At 42.0% G+C, this 16,595-nt stretch overlaps 1 protein-coding gene across 3 annotated transcripts in view; it reads left to right on the top strand.

The window, feature by feature from the left end:
- LOXL3 (lysyl oxidase like 3) overlaps positions 1–12,859 on the top strand; it is a 180,102-nt gene extending 167,243 nt beyond the window's left edge. For all 3 annotated transcript variants that reach the window (XM_029595924.1, XM_029595915.1, XM_029595906.1), the window contains 4 exons: positions 6,797–6,912; positions 8,770–8,906; positions 9,217–9,328; positions 10,818–12,859. In XM_029595924.1, the coding sequence (XP_029451784.1) occupies positions 6,797–6,912; positions 8,770–8,906; positions 9,217–9,328; positions 10,818–10,891 (439 nt within the window). In that variant the 3' untranslated portion in view covers positions 10,892–12,859. The remainder of the gene's footprint in view (positions 1–6,796; positions 6,913–8,769; positions 8,907–9,216; positions 9,329–10,817) is intronic.
- The last annotated feature ends 3,736 nt before the right edge of the window (positions 12,860–16,595 follow it).

Raw genomic sequence — 16,595 nt, 5'->3', positions numbered from 1 at the left:
TCAGGGGGACAGAGAATCAACAGTGGTGGGAATTTGTAAAGCCATTTTAAAGACTCATGGAGGCGCTGAAAATGAGTCAGAACCCACTATTATTCTTGAGCAAGCGCATCAGGCTACGGATCAGCGTATAAATAATAAGCTTAGAGATATAATAGCCTGTTTTCACAGCTACTCTTTGAAGGAGCAGATTTTTGGTGCAGCGTGCAAACAGGGCTTTGGGAAGGTCATGAGATCGCTATATTTGCAGGCATTTCCTAGACTACGCTGTGAAAGCGTCAAGCATTGAGAGATGTGACCTCCCTCTTTTGGAAGGAAAATGTTAAAGACTCACTGGCTACATCCTTTCGGTCTTCAATTTACACTGAGTGGTGTGACAGTCAGAGTGAAGTCTGTGGGCAAGGCGGGTACTGTGCTTCAGCAGTCAGGCTTGACAATCAGTAACAGGCTGAGGCCGCAGACATCTCATCTAAAGAGGATTTCCCATGATGGCAGCATGTGGGCAAAGGAGGCAAGCAGTTGAGAAGGCACTCAGGAGGCTCTGCTTCATCTAAGGACCCTAATTGAAGGAGTGTGGGTCATGTGGGAATGTGTATGATTGTCACCAGGGAGCATATATATTCGCTCAGCAAAGGGATTAGAATTATTAGCGTTTTGATTGTTAAATATGTTTTTGGCAATCGGTTCTTGGGTCTTCCCCGAGATCACTAATTTTGTATGACTTTTGGAATCTTCTAATGGCCTCTTAACTTTGTTTGCTTTTAATCCACTAACAAATAGCAGTTCGTGCAGAGACAGGGCTCACTGTATTGATGATGTTCACACCTCCCATTGTTGGAGAGGATCTGCATTGTGGGAGCTGCAGATCACTATGGGAAGGGGAAGGGGGTGAGTCAGAATTTTGTTATGAGATGGGGGAAGCAGGGTTGGTTGGAGGAAAGTGGTGCATGCGTGGATGACCTGGATGGGAGTTATGGGATTGTGAAGAACAATGGCATGAAGCATTCGTGGAGTGAATCATGAGGAGGGATAAGGTGGGAGAGTAGTGCTTTTGCTGGGACTATGTTTGTTTTTTTTTTATCTTAATCATGTCTAAGATTTTTTTCTTTAAATGTGAATGGCTTGAATTCTTATCATAAACGTCAATTATTTTATAGAGAATTAGATTCATCAAGGGCAACCATAGTGTTGATTCAAGAGACACATTTAAAAGGCAGATATGAATATATGATGAGATCCACTATGCATCCTATCTTCACTCCATTCTCTAAGAGATAGATTTTATTTTTGACATTAAGACATGTTATGGAGATCTACATGGGAGATATATCATAATATAAATTGTTATGGGGTTTGGTCCCTATGTTTTTTCAAGATGTGGTCTCACCATGGAGCGATACAGAGGCATTATGATATCCATCATTTTATTTGCCATTCCCTTCTTAATAATTCCTAACATTGTTTGCTTTTTGATCGTCACAGCACACTGAGCCAATGATTTCAATGTATTATCCATTATGATGCCTAGATCTATTTCCAGGGTGGTAACTCCTAAGATGGAATCTAACATCGTGTAACTACAGCAAGGGTTATTTTTCCCTATATACATAACTTTGCACTTGTCCACATTAAATTTAATCTGCCATTTGGAAGCCCAATCTTCCAGTCTTGCAAGGTGCTCCTGCAATTTATCACAATCCGCTTTAGATTGTGCTAATCTGCATAATTTTGTGTCATCTGCAAATTTGATCACTTCACTCATCATACCCCTTTCCAGATCATTTATAACTATATTAAAAAGCACCAGTCCAAGTACAGATCCCTGAGGCACTCCACTGTTTACCTTTTTCCACCGTGAAAACAGACCATTTAATCCTACTCTCTGTTTCCTGACATTTAACCAGCTTGTAATCCACAAAAGGACATCGCCTCCTATCCCATGACTTTTTAGTTTTCTTAGAAGCCTCTCGTGTGGGACTTTGTTAACTATGCACTGAGTGAAAAATAATTTCTTCAATTTGATTTAAATGAGCTACTTGTTAACTTCATAAAGTGCCCCTTAGTCCTTCTATTATCTGAGAAAGTAAATAACCAATCAAACGCCTTCTGAAAATCCAAATACATCACATCTACCGGTTCACCTTTGTCCACATGTTTATTCACCCTTTCAAAAAATGTAGGAGATTTGTGAGGAAAGATTTCCTTTGGGTAAATCCATGCTGGCTGTGTCCCATTAAACCATGTCTATCTAAATGTTTTGTGATTTTGTTCTTTATAACTGTTTCCATGATTTTTCCCAGCACTGAAGTCAGACTCATTGGTCTATAGTTTCCCAGATCATCCCTGGAGCCCTTTTTAAATATTTGGATTACATTGCCATCTTCCAATCTTCAGTTACAACGGATGATTTTAATGATAGGTTACAAATTAACTGAAATAGATCTGAAATTTAATTTTTTAGTTCTTTCAGATCCCTGGCATGTATGCCATCCAGCCCAGATGATGTACTACTCTTCAGTTTGTCAATCTACCTACCACATCTTCCAGGTTCACCGTGATTTGGTTCAGTTAATCTGAATCATCACCCTTGAAAACCGTCTCCAGAACGGGTATTTCCCCAACATCCTCTTCAGTAAACACCAAAGCAAAGAAATCGTTTAATCTTTCTGCGATGGCCTTATCTTCCCTAAGTGCTCCTTTAACCTCTTAATCATCTAACGGTCCAACCTACTCCCTTGCAAATTTTGTGCCTTGGATATATTTTTTAAAGCTTTTATTGTGCGTTTTTGTCTCTATGGCCAATTTCTTTTCAAATTCTCTCTTAGCTTGTCTTATCAATGTCTTACATTTAACTTGCCAATGCTTATGCTTAATCCTATTTTCTTCTGATGGATCCGTCTTCCAATTATTGAATGAAGATCTTTTGGCTAAAATAGCCTCTTTCACCTCACTTTTTAGCCATGCTGGCAATCGTTTGACCTTCCTTTCACCTTTCGTAATGCAAGGAATAAATATGGACTGTTCTTCTAAGATGGTATTTTTTACTCAGCGCATAGTTAAGCTCTGGAATTCATTGTCAGAGGATGTGGTTATAGCAGTTAGTGTAACTGGGTTTAAAAAAGGTTTGGGTAAGTTCCTAGAGGAAAAATCCATAAACTGCTATTAATAAGCAATAGTAGCTTGAGATTTATTTAATGTTTGGGTACTTGCCAGGTACTTGTGGCTTGGATTGGCCACTGTTGGAAACAGGATACTGGGCTTAATGAAACCTTGTTCTGACCCAGTATGGCAATTCTTCTGTTCTTATGTTTGACATGGAAAGCATTACAGGAGAACCTGGTGAATTAATGGAGCCTGATTGGTGTTTTCCAGCTTTATTCTTCGGGAGGATATTATAACTAGACTATATGTTGTTTCATGATATCTATGCAAGTATTTATCCAGACCTTTGTTTATTGCTTTATTGTAGTTTTGTTTTGTTTTATTGTGTATTGCAGCATGTAGATGTACCAATATGGGTGTGTGTATGGGGGTGGGGGTTGGGAATTTTATGGATTTGTGTATAAATCCATATCCATAGGCTTTGGAGCTCTAGTTTTGTACCTAACGTGTTGATACAATAAGCTTTGAATGATTAAAAAAAAAGTTTGTTCTTCGACCCATTTTAATTGTTTTACAGGATTATGATATCTGTTTTTCTATCCCTGTACAATCAATGAGATCCATACTGAGTGGTGCAGGAAACTTTATTTGGGTAACTCTAACCAGGTATATCTACAACTGAATATACCCACCTAAAGTTACCTGGGTAACTCGAGGACTGTGATTTCCCTGACCAGACTTATTCCCTAAATATATCTGGATAGTGCTGAATTTTGGCACCACCCAATTACATTTAGGGCACACCCCTGATATGCTCCTACCCTGCCTCTTTTTTATCTGACTAAAATGTATCTGGGGGGGTGGGGGGAATTTAAATCTCTGGGTTTGTCCAGGAAACTTAAAAGTTACCTGGACAAGCCCTTTCCAATATCAACATGAATGCATTAACACTTTGTAGACAATCTTTTTGAGAGTTATTTTTGTTTACTTTTGTTACATTCTTCTCTGTTTGTAAACAGTTTTAAACTTTTTTGATGCTACAACTTAAATTCATCTATAGCAGAGTCTAAACCTAATGATGAGGTGGGCCTAAACCTGTCCAGGGTTCATTCTGAAACTAACCATGGTAGATCATGAAATGATGGGGGTCTGAATCTAGCAATGAGAAGGCATACGCCTTGACCTTGATAGGTTTAAAATCTATGAAGGTCTAACTATGATAACACCTAATCCTAATTTTGACAGGATCCAAGTGCAACTATAATAGAATTTACATCTAAAGGTAAACAATCATCCGTAACATATCTATAATGTGATTTAACAATAATAACCTCTGTGGAGTTTGGAAGCTGCATATTTCTGTGTAATATCTCCTGGTTTAGGAACACCAACTGTATGTGTTGTATCTCGTTGGTTGAGATCTACCAGTTTTTGTACTGTCTACTTGCCTGGAATGACCAGGTTACTGCACTATGTCTTTTTTGCTTGGAATCTCCAGATTGCTATGTCGTTGCTTGGGATCTATTTGTTGCTAAAATGTCTTCCAGCTTGTACACTTCAGATCGCTTGCTTCTTTGCTTTTGGGATGTTCAGGTTTTTCTCACCACAAGCCATGACATGTCCTTTATTTATTCCATGGGTTATACCCACACCTTGCAAAATACAACATTCTGTGCACATTCTCTTTATAATCTCAGTCACTAAGTTAATTATTTCAGAAGATGTTCTCCTAGAAGACAGATCAGGCACCAAATAAATAGGTCTCCAAGAATGTTAAATCATATAATTTTATGAGAGAAATTGACATATGACCTGTATATGATGGCCAGGTATCTTGCTTCTTTGGGAACCAGCCTGGTGGTTCATGAAGAGGAACCTGGGTTTGCTTCCTGGCTTAGATCTTCTGTTCCCTGGATTAGCTGGGATTTGGGGATGCGTGCAACAATGGCATCTAGTGGCTGGATTTAGGGCAATGACTGCAGGGCTGAGGGAACATTGGTGCAAGGCCCCCGTGATTACAACTGTTGCTGTAATGACTGGGCTAAATGAGTTGGGAGACGATATGAAATAGGAGGAGTGCCAGATCACAGCCCCAATTATGATTGAGCTGAAAGCCCAAAAAAATGAACAGAAGGAAACTGCTGGGCCAAAACATTGCTTCTACATTGTGAACATTCAGTTCACAATGTAGAAGCAATAATTCTGTTGGCTTGCAGAAAAGTTACTTTAGTATTTCTCATTTTAGATTAACTTTGTTTTTTGGTTTTTTTAAATGGTTAAATAGTTAAAGACTTAGGGGTAGATCTTTAAAAAATACGCGATCGCGTACTTTTGTTCGCGCACAAGGCGCGAACAAAAGTACGCTGGATTTTATAAGATACGCGCGTATCTTATAAAATCCGGGGTTGGCGCACGTAAGGGGGTGCACATTTGTGCAACCTGCGCGCGCCGAGCCCAGCACGCGCTGCCTGTTCCCTCCGAGGCCGCTCCAATTTCGGAGCGGCCTCGGAGGGAACTTTCCTTCGCCCTCCCCCCTCCTTCCCCTCCCTTCCCCTACCTAACCCACCCCCCTGGCCCTATCTAAACCCCCCCTACCTTTGTCGGCAAACTTACGCCTGCTTTTAGCAGGCGTAACTTTGTGCGTGCCGGCCAGCAGCCCCGCTCCGACCTCCGGTCCTGGGGGCTGGTCCAGAGGCCTCGACCACGCCCCCGGGCCGGCGCCACGCCCCCAGGCCCACCCCCAAAACGCCGCAGCACGCCCCCGAAACGCCACATCATTTCGGGAACGCCCCGGACATGCCCCCTCTCGCCCCTTTTCGAAAGCCCCGGGACTTACGCGCGTCCCGGGGCTTTACGCGCACCGGCGGCCTATGCAAAATAGGCGCGCGAGGGCCCTGCACGTGTAAATCTGGAAGGATTTTGTTTATTATTTATTAATTTTGTCTTTTGTTTATTATTTATTAATTTATATTATATGCCATCATCTCCAATGAAATCCTCACAACGGAGCATAACAATTAACATAAAATCATGTAAGAAACAAATCATAAAAATACAATAAATATGTAAGACAAGTTATAAAATAAAATAGGGTGGGAAAATATGACCATAACAAATTAAAATGTCTTAATTTACCTTGGCATGCTAGTTTTATCCAGAAAAAAATACATCCCGAAACAAACATAGCAATTGACCTGTCACAACATCAAGTCCGCCTTCCCTCCACCCTTTTGTTTTTTTACAGCGTATCAAAAACATCCACAGAAAAGAGTTATAAATTCACTACATACTATTAAAAGTAGAAAGGGAGTATTGTGTAAGCCCACCAAATACAACATTTGATAAAAGAGAGCCATTAACAGTGGGGAAGAGATAGTATCTTGATAAGGTCTTTAAGCATTTTGGGATACAAGCTTTCAGAATTTTCAGGCCTAAAGTGTTTTGGTGATGCAAAAGGTTTTCACCTTAAAACTTTGGTTAGCCTGCCCAACTACTTAAAGTTCTTTAAACAATTTGATATGATATAAAAAAGGTGTATCCTATTTTTGTAGTAAGATATAGAAGACAACCTAGATAGTGGTCTTGAAAGAATCAAAGGTGAAGATGGCAAGACCTAAAATGCTCAATATTGCACAGTGTGCCAGCAGGATTTCAGTTTGCTTTGTATGTTTGTATGTGTGTTCATGTATCGCCTCAGGCATTATCACAGCATGGACATCTTCACCCTGTATGACATCTTGACTCCAAATGGTACTAAAGTAGCCGAGGGCCACAAAGCCAGCTTCTGTCTGGAAGACACTGAATGCCATGAAGGTAAGTGATAATATGCGTCACATGCCCTTATAAGGAGAATAATGGTTGACTCAATGCTGAGGGATTCTATAGCATTCTGTAGCAGCATCAAAACTCAGTAATAAAAATGTGCATTTACAGTGTCATTCACTAAGGCTTGTCTCCTATCTTCATCTATGGGAAAAGACCTAGATGAATCGGGCCCTTAGTTGGGAATTGTTCTTTGCTGCTGTTAGAGCAAGACCACAACTGGAATATCAGGCACAGTTTAGTCTTCTTCCTGGACAAAGGCCAACAAAAAGAAACTGAGTGAATTAGGAAATTAAATATTTACCATTTGAAGAAAGATTGAAGCAGCTGGAAACATTTACTTTGGAGTGAGGAAGACTAAGAAGCGATTTGGTTACTTTTCATAAATATTCAAAAAGTAAATATCTGAGCTATTTAGGCAGTGTTTACAGGCAGTATTTAAGGAAAAGATAAGAAGTAGCTTTAAAAAATTGCAAAATGTGAATTTGAGGTTACAGCTATTTTGATGTCAGGTAAACAGGTTCTAGAGTGCAGAGTATCAGTAGCTGTATTGGCCCTGGAGAAAACTGGAATCTTTGCAGGTCAAACATAAGAATTATCTAAAATCGTTGTACATGTACTTTCAGGATGACAGAGGTTCCAACTTCAGACTTTCAAGAAAGCTTGCAATAAATGCAGAGGATCCCTGCTTGCAAGGAAGTAGGGGTAAAGACAGAGATAAAGTAGGATCTACAGTACTGCCACGGGAAAGGAAAATTAGCAGACTAGATATCCCTGTGGTCCTTATCTGGCATCATATTCTGTGTTTCTTAATATGGTCTTGCAAGCTTATGTACAGCATTTTTGGATAGTGCTTATGCTGCTCCAATTAAATGTATTGAACCCTAAAATAAATCTGGTGATCAGGTTCTAAAGTATTCTGTCTAGTGAGACAGTCTGTGCAATATCATGAATATAATTTAACTTTTTTTGGGGGGAGGTGTCTGGCAGTTTCATCCTGCTCCTTTGGGCTTCCAGCTACATTGGAACAGGCTTCCATTGGACTATGGTGCCATAAGTCTTCATTCACAACTACCTGGGTATTCCTCAGCCCTCTGAGGTTATATTCCTTCCCAACTCACTAAGCCATATCATCCCAGCAAAAATCCTTGACTGGGGTCTTCACTGGGCAAGTTTTAGAAGGTACCACAACCTACAAGGATTCCAACTTTCTTCTGCACCAACACAACTGTTCAAAGTTTACACCCATAAAATAACAAAGGACCAGATATACTAAAGGGTTTTTCTCCATTGTGTGTGTACAGGGAAAGAAGGCATGTAGTCATGCCACAACGCACATACTCTGATCGCCATTATAATGGGGGGGGTGTTCCCGGAGTGGGTTAAGCCATGGGAGAAGTCTACGCCGATAGTTTTGCATGCTGAAAACTACATGCATAGTTTTGATCAGAAAACGTATCCACAGAAAAAGCAGGTGCAAGTCTCCACAGGTCCTTTTTCCTTGGCCAGTTTTCAAAGTAAAGTTCATTGAAAAGTGATGCAAAGGCAGTAGATAAAAAGTACTCGTGATTTTACAGCTTTGTGGATAGTATGAAAATCGCCTCAAAAATGCTTAGCACAGCTGGCCCAGCTGCAAAAAGTAAAGCTAGTCAAGAAAATATGAAAATGTCAGAAGAAAATCTGAAAGGATTCTCAACATTGCAGTAAATATTTTATTGTGCTTACAATGTCCCTTGTTAGAACGGCTCCTTAATATAACACTCCCATTGTACGACTAATTAGAACAGTGGAACAGAGAAGGATGAGCGTGACACCACTGAATTTTCCTGCCTCCCCTGCATTTTCCAGGAGTTCAAAAGCGGTACGAGTGTGCCAACTTTGGAGAACAGGGCATCACCGTTGACTGTTGGGATCTCTACCGACATGACATTGACTGCCAGTGGATAGACATCACTGACGTAAAACCAGGCAACTACATCCTGCAGGTAAGGAAAGGCAAAGCATTACCAATGCCCAAAACAGCAGTCCCAGAAATTGAAATCCTGCAGGTGAGAAGGAAAACTAGCAATGCTAGAAATCCCAGAGCCCATGTTTCATCACAAAATCCACTCTCCTTCTGAATCTGTGAACCTTTAGCACACCAGCGTAGGAGTAGACTCTGGGCAATTCCAGATGTACTCAGCTTCCATTTTTTCTGACAGTTCTTATCTATTGCACTGTGATAAATGCAGATGACTCCCTTTAAAAACTGCCTCCTTATTCGGAACTCGCTTGTTCTTTCTCTCTCATCTATAGGTTGTAATCAACCCAAATTACGAAGTGGCAGAGAGTGATTTCACCAACAACGCCATGAAGTGTAACTGTAAATATGATGGCCATCGCATCTGGGTGCACAATTGCCATATAGGTATCTTTTTCTTCAAGGTGTACCATGGGGCTGAAGGCTGGGGGTGGAGTGGCAGAGGAAAAAGGTAAGGGTTGCAGGAAGGGGACAGAATCGTGGGAATGAGGCAGGAAGGTCTCTCAGCAGTAGCAAAAATTCAAATTTAGGGTTCCCAGAGTGAGAGAAAGAGGGGTCTACTTCAGAAGATCTGAGATGAGCTATCAGTGGGCCCCTGACTTCCCTGGGACTCCTGTACTGCAGGGGCTATTTGGACGGAATTCACATCACTGCCTCAGTCTCAGCAGTGTAATTGCTTATTGAAATGCCGTAGAGACTCCTCCACTTCAGACAGATTTGACTATTGAAATGCCAGATTTCCATTGCAGGCGATGGTTCTTGTATAAAAAAGGGAGGCCATATGTTGCAAACCTCAGTCTATTTCATTGTCAGATGAGATTTATACACATGGATGTACGTCACATATTCTTTCCTGTATTCTGTATCATAAACAACAGAGCCCTGACTCCCTGTGCTAAATAAGTTTTATGGTTTCTCTTGAGGTTTCAGGAGCTACTTGTTGTGATAGTGACACTGTAGAGTGGTCTTTGGCTTTAGGGAGGTGTGCTGGAGGACAGAAAACCAGCTAGACTCCAGATTTCACCAGAAAAGCACTTTTATTCTTCACATAAATAGAAAGACAACAAAAACAAATTGATAGTGTGAGACCCTGGTCTGTGCTGGGCTTGGACCAGTAAATCCCACTGTTACTACCATATGTGACAGTATGGAATGGTCTTTGCCTTTAGGGAAGCATGCCAGAGAACAGAAAACCAGCTGCATTCTGGCCTTCACCAGAAAAGCACTTTTATTCTTCACATAAACAGAAAGACAGCAAAAGGTCTGCTTACCTCAGCAGTGTTACAGCAGAAGCCAAGTATTCAAAAATGCAAAGTTCTGCTATAATTTCTGGAGCTTCCTTCTCACCTTCTAAGCCCATCTGCTCCTTCCCGAGTCTAGGTTTTCATTCCCCTCCACAGGAAAATGCCCTGTGACCTTAATTCCCACTCTGTATATTTGACTGAACCAGATAGCTAGCCCTGGTCCTTTAAGTTGCTCTAGGGTTCTAGTCTATACACCCCTTCACAATTGTCTACATCACAAAATATATATAGTTTGACACAATATGCCTATCTCCCCCAAGGAAGAAGAAAGTACTGGTATAGGGGAGAAGGGCGCTGTAGATCAGCACTGAGATGAACTGACAGAGCTGGGGTTCCAGTGCAGGAATCAAAATGGATGCTCAGGTCAAGACAGAAGTGAATTGGCAGACCTGTAGTTGGGAGTAAGAAAAGGCTTCCTAGAACCAACTCAGTTTCTCTCAGTATTATAAACTACATAATATGGAAGTATTTATATTCATTTAATTTAAACAAACAGCAATTGTAATATAGATATACACTAATGAAGTGAAAGTATGAGTCTCAAACCTTATTTTCCTATTCTCTTTACTCAGGTGATGCCTTCAGTGAAGAAGAAAATAAGCGATTTGAACAATACCCAGGACAGCTCAACAACCAAATAGTATAATATATAATAACGGTAGAATCATCCCTTCCCTATTCTAACCAATTACCAATTAATTTCCTCTTTTCAACCCCTCCAAACATCTCTCCACCAGACCCTGGTGGCTAATATATCTCGCTGCAGCTCCCCTCAACCAAGGGCCCCGCCCACACGCCACTATCACTTAGAATGGAAAACGTTGTGTCTTTTTCTCTTGAGGCAAATGTAATCCCTCCCCATAGCATAATTATGCCAGAAGGATGAACAAGAGAAGTGATTAAAAGAAATGAGAATTTGAGCTCCAGCTCCAGGCTATGCCGAGCTCAAGCTTTCTAATACCCAGTGACTGAGCCCTCCGTTCACTTGAGGAAGCACCAAGGCTCATTCCATTTAGTATTACACACACCATGGGACAGCAGCTGAAATTTTAAAAGCAGTGGCTTTTGTTAGTGTTTTCCAGGCACAAGTACATTCTGTCCTGTCCAATCTGGTGGTGGACTGGCTGCAGACTGCTTAATGTGTGTTATGAATTTCTTCCTATAATGTCACCACACAGAGCATCTCCTCATCTTCTCACATATTCTGATACCCCAAGGACTGATGTTTATAAATATTATTTAGGCATCTGAGCTCAATACAGAGCCATCCAAAAAAGACTGGCAAAGAACTATCCAGAGACTGCAACTCCTAAAGTGCAGAGCACAGCCTAAGAGGGAACACGAATGGGCCCAGAGAATTTGCAATGAAACTGCACAGGAAGACATTGACCATCTCAGAGTAATTCCAGGAAGGTACAGACATTTCAGGCCAAGATTTCGCTGTGACCTTCATTTGTGAGTTGAAAGTCCTACCGAGTTTATCCATATTTCAGGAGCCAAGTGTACCAATTATTGCTTCCATAGGCCCAAAGGGAGTAATTTTGTAGCATCACAAATGTATGCATATGATACACCAGTTTTCAAAGTGGGCTTTTGTACTAAAAGTCTGCTTTATCCTGCCAAATATACCTGCAGCGGTTACACCTGCTAAATCATCTGCACAAATGTTTCAGGAAAATGTATATGCATATTTTTTAAAATCCAAAAGTAGGCACGTAAGTCCAAACCCCTGCCCAACCCTGTCCCCACAGGAATACCTCCAGTCCAGTCAACCTAGGTAAACTCACACATGCACATGCCAGCCACACATAAGTTTGCCCATCTCTGTGTGTAAAACACTATTTTACCAGCAGAAGTCCCATCGAAATTATGGAAGCACTTATGAGTACATCAGGTCCCAACTCCTGGAATAAATCCTCCAGCTTTCTGACATGAGATCACATGGACATGCTGAAAGATTATAGAAATATCTCACATTTCAGTGTTCCTCCTAAATTGCTAGGCCCATCAGTAGGATGTTCCACGCTTTTTATTTAAAAATAGAAAGTTCTAAAAATTTGCTAAATTGTGTAACCACCCTCTTCGGGGGAGGAGACCATCTTTCCAACCCTGGAGAGCGCTAAACTAGTCACACAAGGCCAGGAAAAGACTCAGCTCCTGTGAGACAGGGGTAGGAAAACTGCTGCAGGGCCCCTGAGAGGTTTCACAGTGCATAAAAGCAAAAGAAAATAAAACACTTCTCTCTAAGCAATGCATTCCAAACCCAAGAAAAGTTTACTGAAAAAAAAGGCAAAATTTCAAGATACAAAAAGTCCCAAAAATACAACAATCAGAGAAAACCATAGTTTACAGTTCTTTCAAAGAATTTCAAATTGTGCAAATATAGTTCTTATTCTGCTTAAGTCACTGAAAGCAATACACTTTCTCCTATAGGATTGCTGTTGTTTAGCCAGGGGTGAGCAAACGTTTTGAGCTGCAGCCCATCTTCCATTCATGCCAGAATGAATTACTATACATGTATATATGTACGTAAATATATATATATATATATATATATATTAGGGATGTGAATCGTGTCCTCGATCGTCTTAACGATCGATTTCGGCTGGGAGGGGGAGGGAATCGTATTGTTGCCGTTTGGGGGGGTAAAATATCGTGAAAAATCGTGAAAAATCGTGAAAAATCAAAAAAACGTAAAATCGCAAAACCGGCACATTAAAACCCCCTAAAACCCACCCCCGACCCTTTAAATTAAATCCCCCACCCTCCCGAACCCCCCCCCAAATGACTTAAATAACCTGCGGGTCCAGCGGCGGTCCGGAACGGCAGCGGTCCGGAACGGGCTCCTGCTACTGAATCTTGTTGTCTTCAGCCGGCGCCATTTTCCAAAATGGCGCCGAAAAATGGCGGCGGCCATAGACGAACACGATTGGACGGCAGGAGGACCTTCCGGACCCCCGCTGGACTTTTGGCAAGTCTTGTGGGGGTCAGGAGGCCCCCCCCAAGCTGGCCAAAAGTTCCTGGAGGTCCAGCGGGGGTCAGGGAGCGATTTCCCGCCGCGAATCGTTTTCGTACGGAAAATGGCGCCGGCAGGAGATCGACTGCAGGAGGTCGTTCAGCGAGGCGCCGGAACCCTCGCTGAACGACCTCCTGCAGTCGATCTCCTGCCGGCGCCATTTTCCGTACGAAAACGATTCGCGGCGGGAAATCGCTCCCTGACCCCCGCTGGACCTCCAGGAACTTTTGGCCAGCTTGGGGGGGGCCTCCTGACCCCCACAAGACTTGCCAAAAGTCCAGTGGGGGTCCGGAAGGACCTCCTGCCGTCCAATCGTGTTCGTCTATGGCCGCCGCCATTTTTCGGCGCCATTTTGGAAAATGGCGCCGGCTGAAGACAACAAGATTCAGTAGCAGGAGCCCGTTCCGGACCGCTGCCGTTCCGGACCGCCGCTGGACCCGCAGGTTATTTAAGTCATTGGGGGGGGGGGTTCGGGAGGGTGGGGGATTTAATTTAAAGGGTCGGGGGTGGGTTTTAGGGGGTTTTAGTGTGCCGGCTCACGATTCTAACGATTTATAACGATAAATCGTTAGAATCTCTATTGTATTGTGTTCCATAACGGTTTAAGACGATATTAAAATTATCGGACGATAATTTTAATCGTCCTAAAACGATTCACATCCCTAATATATATATGTGTGTGTGTGTGCATGCGTGTGTATAGATAGATACACTCACACACATGCATTCATGAAGGGTATTCACCAGGCAGCCACACTGCCAACCAATGGCTCAAAGTCCCTTTTTTGTTTCTCTTCAAGTTGCTAAAAGGAGTAATCTCGCACATACACCCATACATGGGAACAGAGAGGAAGACACCTTGCGTGCAGACATAAAAAAGCAGATATCCCATTCCCAGACAGACACATCTCACCTAGACCGACCAGAAAGCAAAGCAAATACCCAGCAAACACAAAGACCCCCATACGCAGACAGTCAAAGACAGAAAAACAGAGAAAGACACACTACTTGCAGAAGAGAAGCACACTACAGACAAACACAGAGAGAAGCATAGACACAACACACACAGACAGGCAAGCAGAGGCAGAGACATACCACACCCAGACACACAGAGGGGCACCAGCAGACAGACCACATCACACTCGGGAACATAGACCACACACACACTGCATACCCAGACACATAGGCCACACACCACAATGGTAAGGGCTGGAAATGTTTTTTTTTTTAAAAACTTAGGTACCAGCCAAAATATTTTATGAGCATCCCACTCTGTCCACCTTTATTTTTTTTTGCTTTATAAATATTTTCACTAATTTTTTCCTATTTTTCTCTGTATTTTTATATTTTTCTTAATCATCTTTTTTATTTTCTCATGTTTTGGTTTGCTTATTTAATATTTCTTTTTACACTTTTCATCTTTATTCTCCCTTCCCCAATGCCTCCACTTCTTCGTTCTCTCTCTGTCCTCTTTGCCCATTCCCCCTCTCCAGTCTCACCACTTATGTTTCCCCCCCCAGCTAGCAAAAGCTGTGATCTCTCTCCCTGGGTTAGGGGTCTCAGCAGCTGCAGGAACTCCTCCAGGGCTGAAATGTGATGATAGCAAGTCTTCCTGGGTTGCTGAATACCGCAGTAGCTGCCTGTTCCCATGTCCATGCAGAGTAAGCAGCTCCCCCATGTTGGGCCCACCACAGCAGAAGCAGCTGCTCTCCCTGGTCCACCGAGAGAGACTCGTGGCTAAGCCGTGGCATGTTTACAAAGATGTCACTGTCTTCTGGCATCACCCTCCCTTCTAAGCTTGCATTGCCTCCACGCCATCAAGACTTGACAGCTTAGCCATTACTTTTCTTCCCTGATTGGGCAACCAGTGTGTCCCCCGTCCCCGTCCCCCCCCCCCCCCCCAACCCTTCACAATTGTTCAAGCTGCCCTCCAGTTTGCTCACCTCTGGTTTAGAAAAAATATAGAGGCCTTCTTGAAATTCCTCAACGTACTCATAGGCTGGCCCAAGACAGATCTTCCCATTTGCTCTGGGTGGCCAGAAGTTCCCAGGAAAACCTTTACCACACTGCAGAGAAGTTCTTCCTCTTCCACCAGTCAAAAAAACCAAACTGGAAAATGCCAGCCTAAGCCACAGCTCCCAGCTTTTCCTTCTGGGGCACCACATACGCAAACCAGCATAGAACCAGTCTGGCTCCAGGCTCCAGAACCATAAGCCCTCTCTCAAAGCTCCTCCCAGTGCCTCGTGGAAACCACTTTTATACCATCTCCAGCCCATCCTCTGTGGGGGAAGGGCCCTCCCGTCATTCACCACCATCATGCGCTCCCTCTGAACCTCCCCAATATCACGTGTGTGGCTCCTTTCAATGAACCCTGAAATTTTGAAATTATTCTACTTAGATGTTTTCATAGGGAAAATATATGTAACAATTGAACAATTCATTGAATTCTCAATGGTGTCAAGTAGAACCATCTTTTAAAAAGTGCAAAAAGGGGGCAAAATTCAAGTTCACCAGTTATCTGTCGAAAGCTAAAATTTCATCTAACTGTTTGCTCCAGAAAAAAATGTTCAAAACAAACTCCAAACAGAGCAAAATCAACCACTGGGAAAATAAAAATTCCAGTATTTAAAATGAGTCCAAGTTAGGCAGTCTGTGCTAAACAGTAACAGATACTAGAGGTGGCTAGTAAAGGTAAAAACTGGGAATCTTTCAGAACAATATCCCTTAATTGTCTACACGGTCCTACTTTAGCTGGAGAAGAATCAAGAAATTTAAATCATAGCTCTGAAAAATACTACATCAATAATATAAAAAGAAAGAATATGATGAGAAAAAAAAATACATTCAAACACTCTAGTCAAATAAATAAATCAAAAGTATTTGAAAAGAAAACAGGTTTCCACGCACTCACAGAATTGTCAGTGACGGGGCAGTCGCATATCTGTTAACGTTGCATTTATCTCATTTGTTTTCTCTGCAAAAAACTGCAATACTAATTCTTCCAGCTATTTTGCACATTGTGGCTTTGTTTGACTAAATTTTTTAATTTAGGGTTTTTTGTTTTCTTTTCTTTTCTTTACACATTATTGACAGGCACTTAAAAATTGTTCGGAACAATGTCCCATTTTCCCCTGTACTAGCCAACTCCGTAATATCTTTAACAGGCTGTCCACCTGGGGATCTTTTAAGCTATGCAGAAAAATTGCACCAGATCACATATCTGTGCCTTAAAATACCTCTGCATTAAGAAATGGAACTACTGGTGGCCCAGAGCATAAATTTGGCACAAGGAAAAAAAAACATTTTGACAAGTAATTGCAGGTGCTGAAATGTG

This window comes from Rhinatrema bivittatum, chromosome 1, assembly GCF_901001135.1.
Source record: "Rhinatrema bivittatum chromosome 1, aRhiBiv1.1, whole genome shotgun sequence".
Lineage (NCBI taxonomy): Eukaryota > Metazoa > Chordata > Amphibia > Gymnophiona > Rhinatrematidae > Rhinatrema > Rhinatrema bivittatum.
Note: the sequence above shows the minus strand (reverse complement) of the source record. Positions and strands in the feature narration are given on the sequence as shown.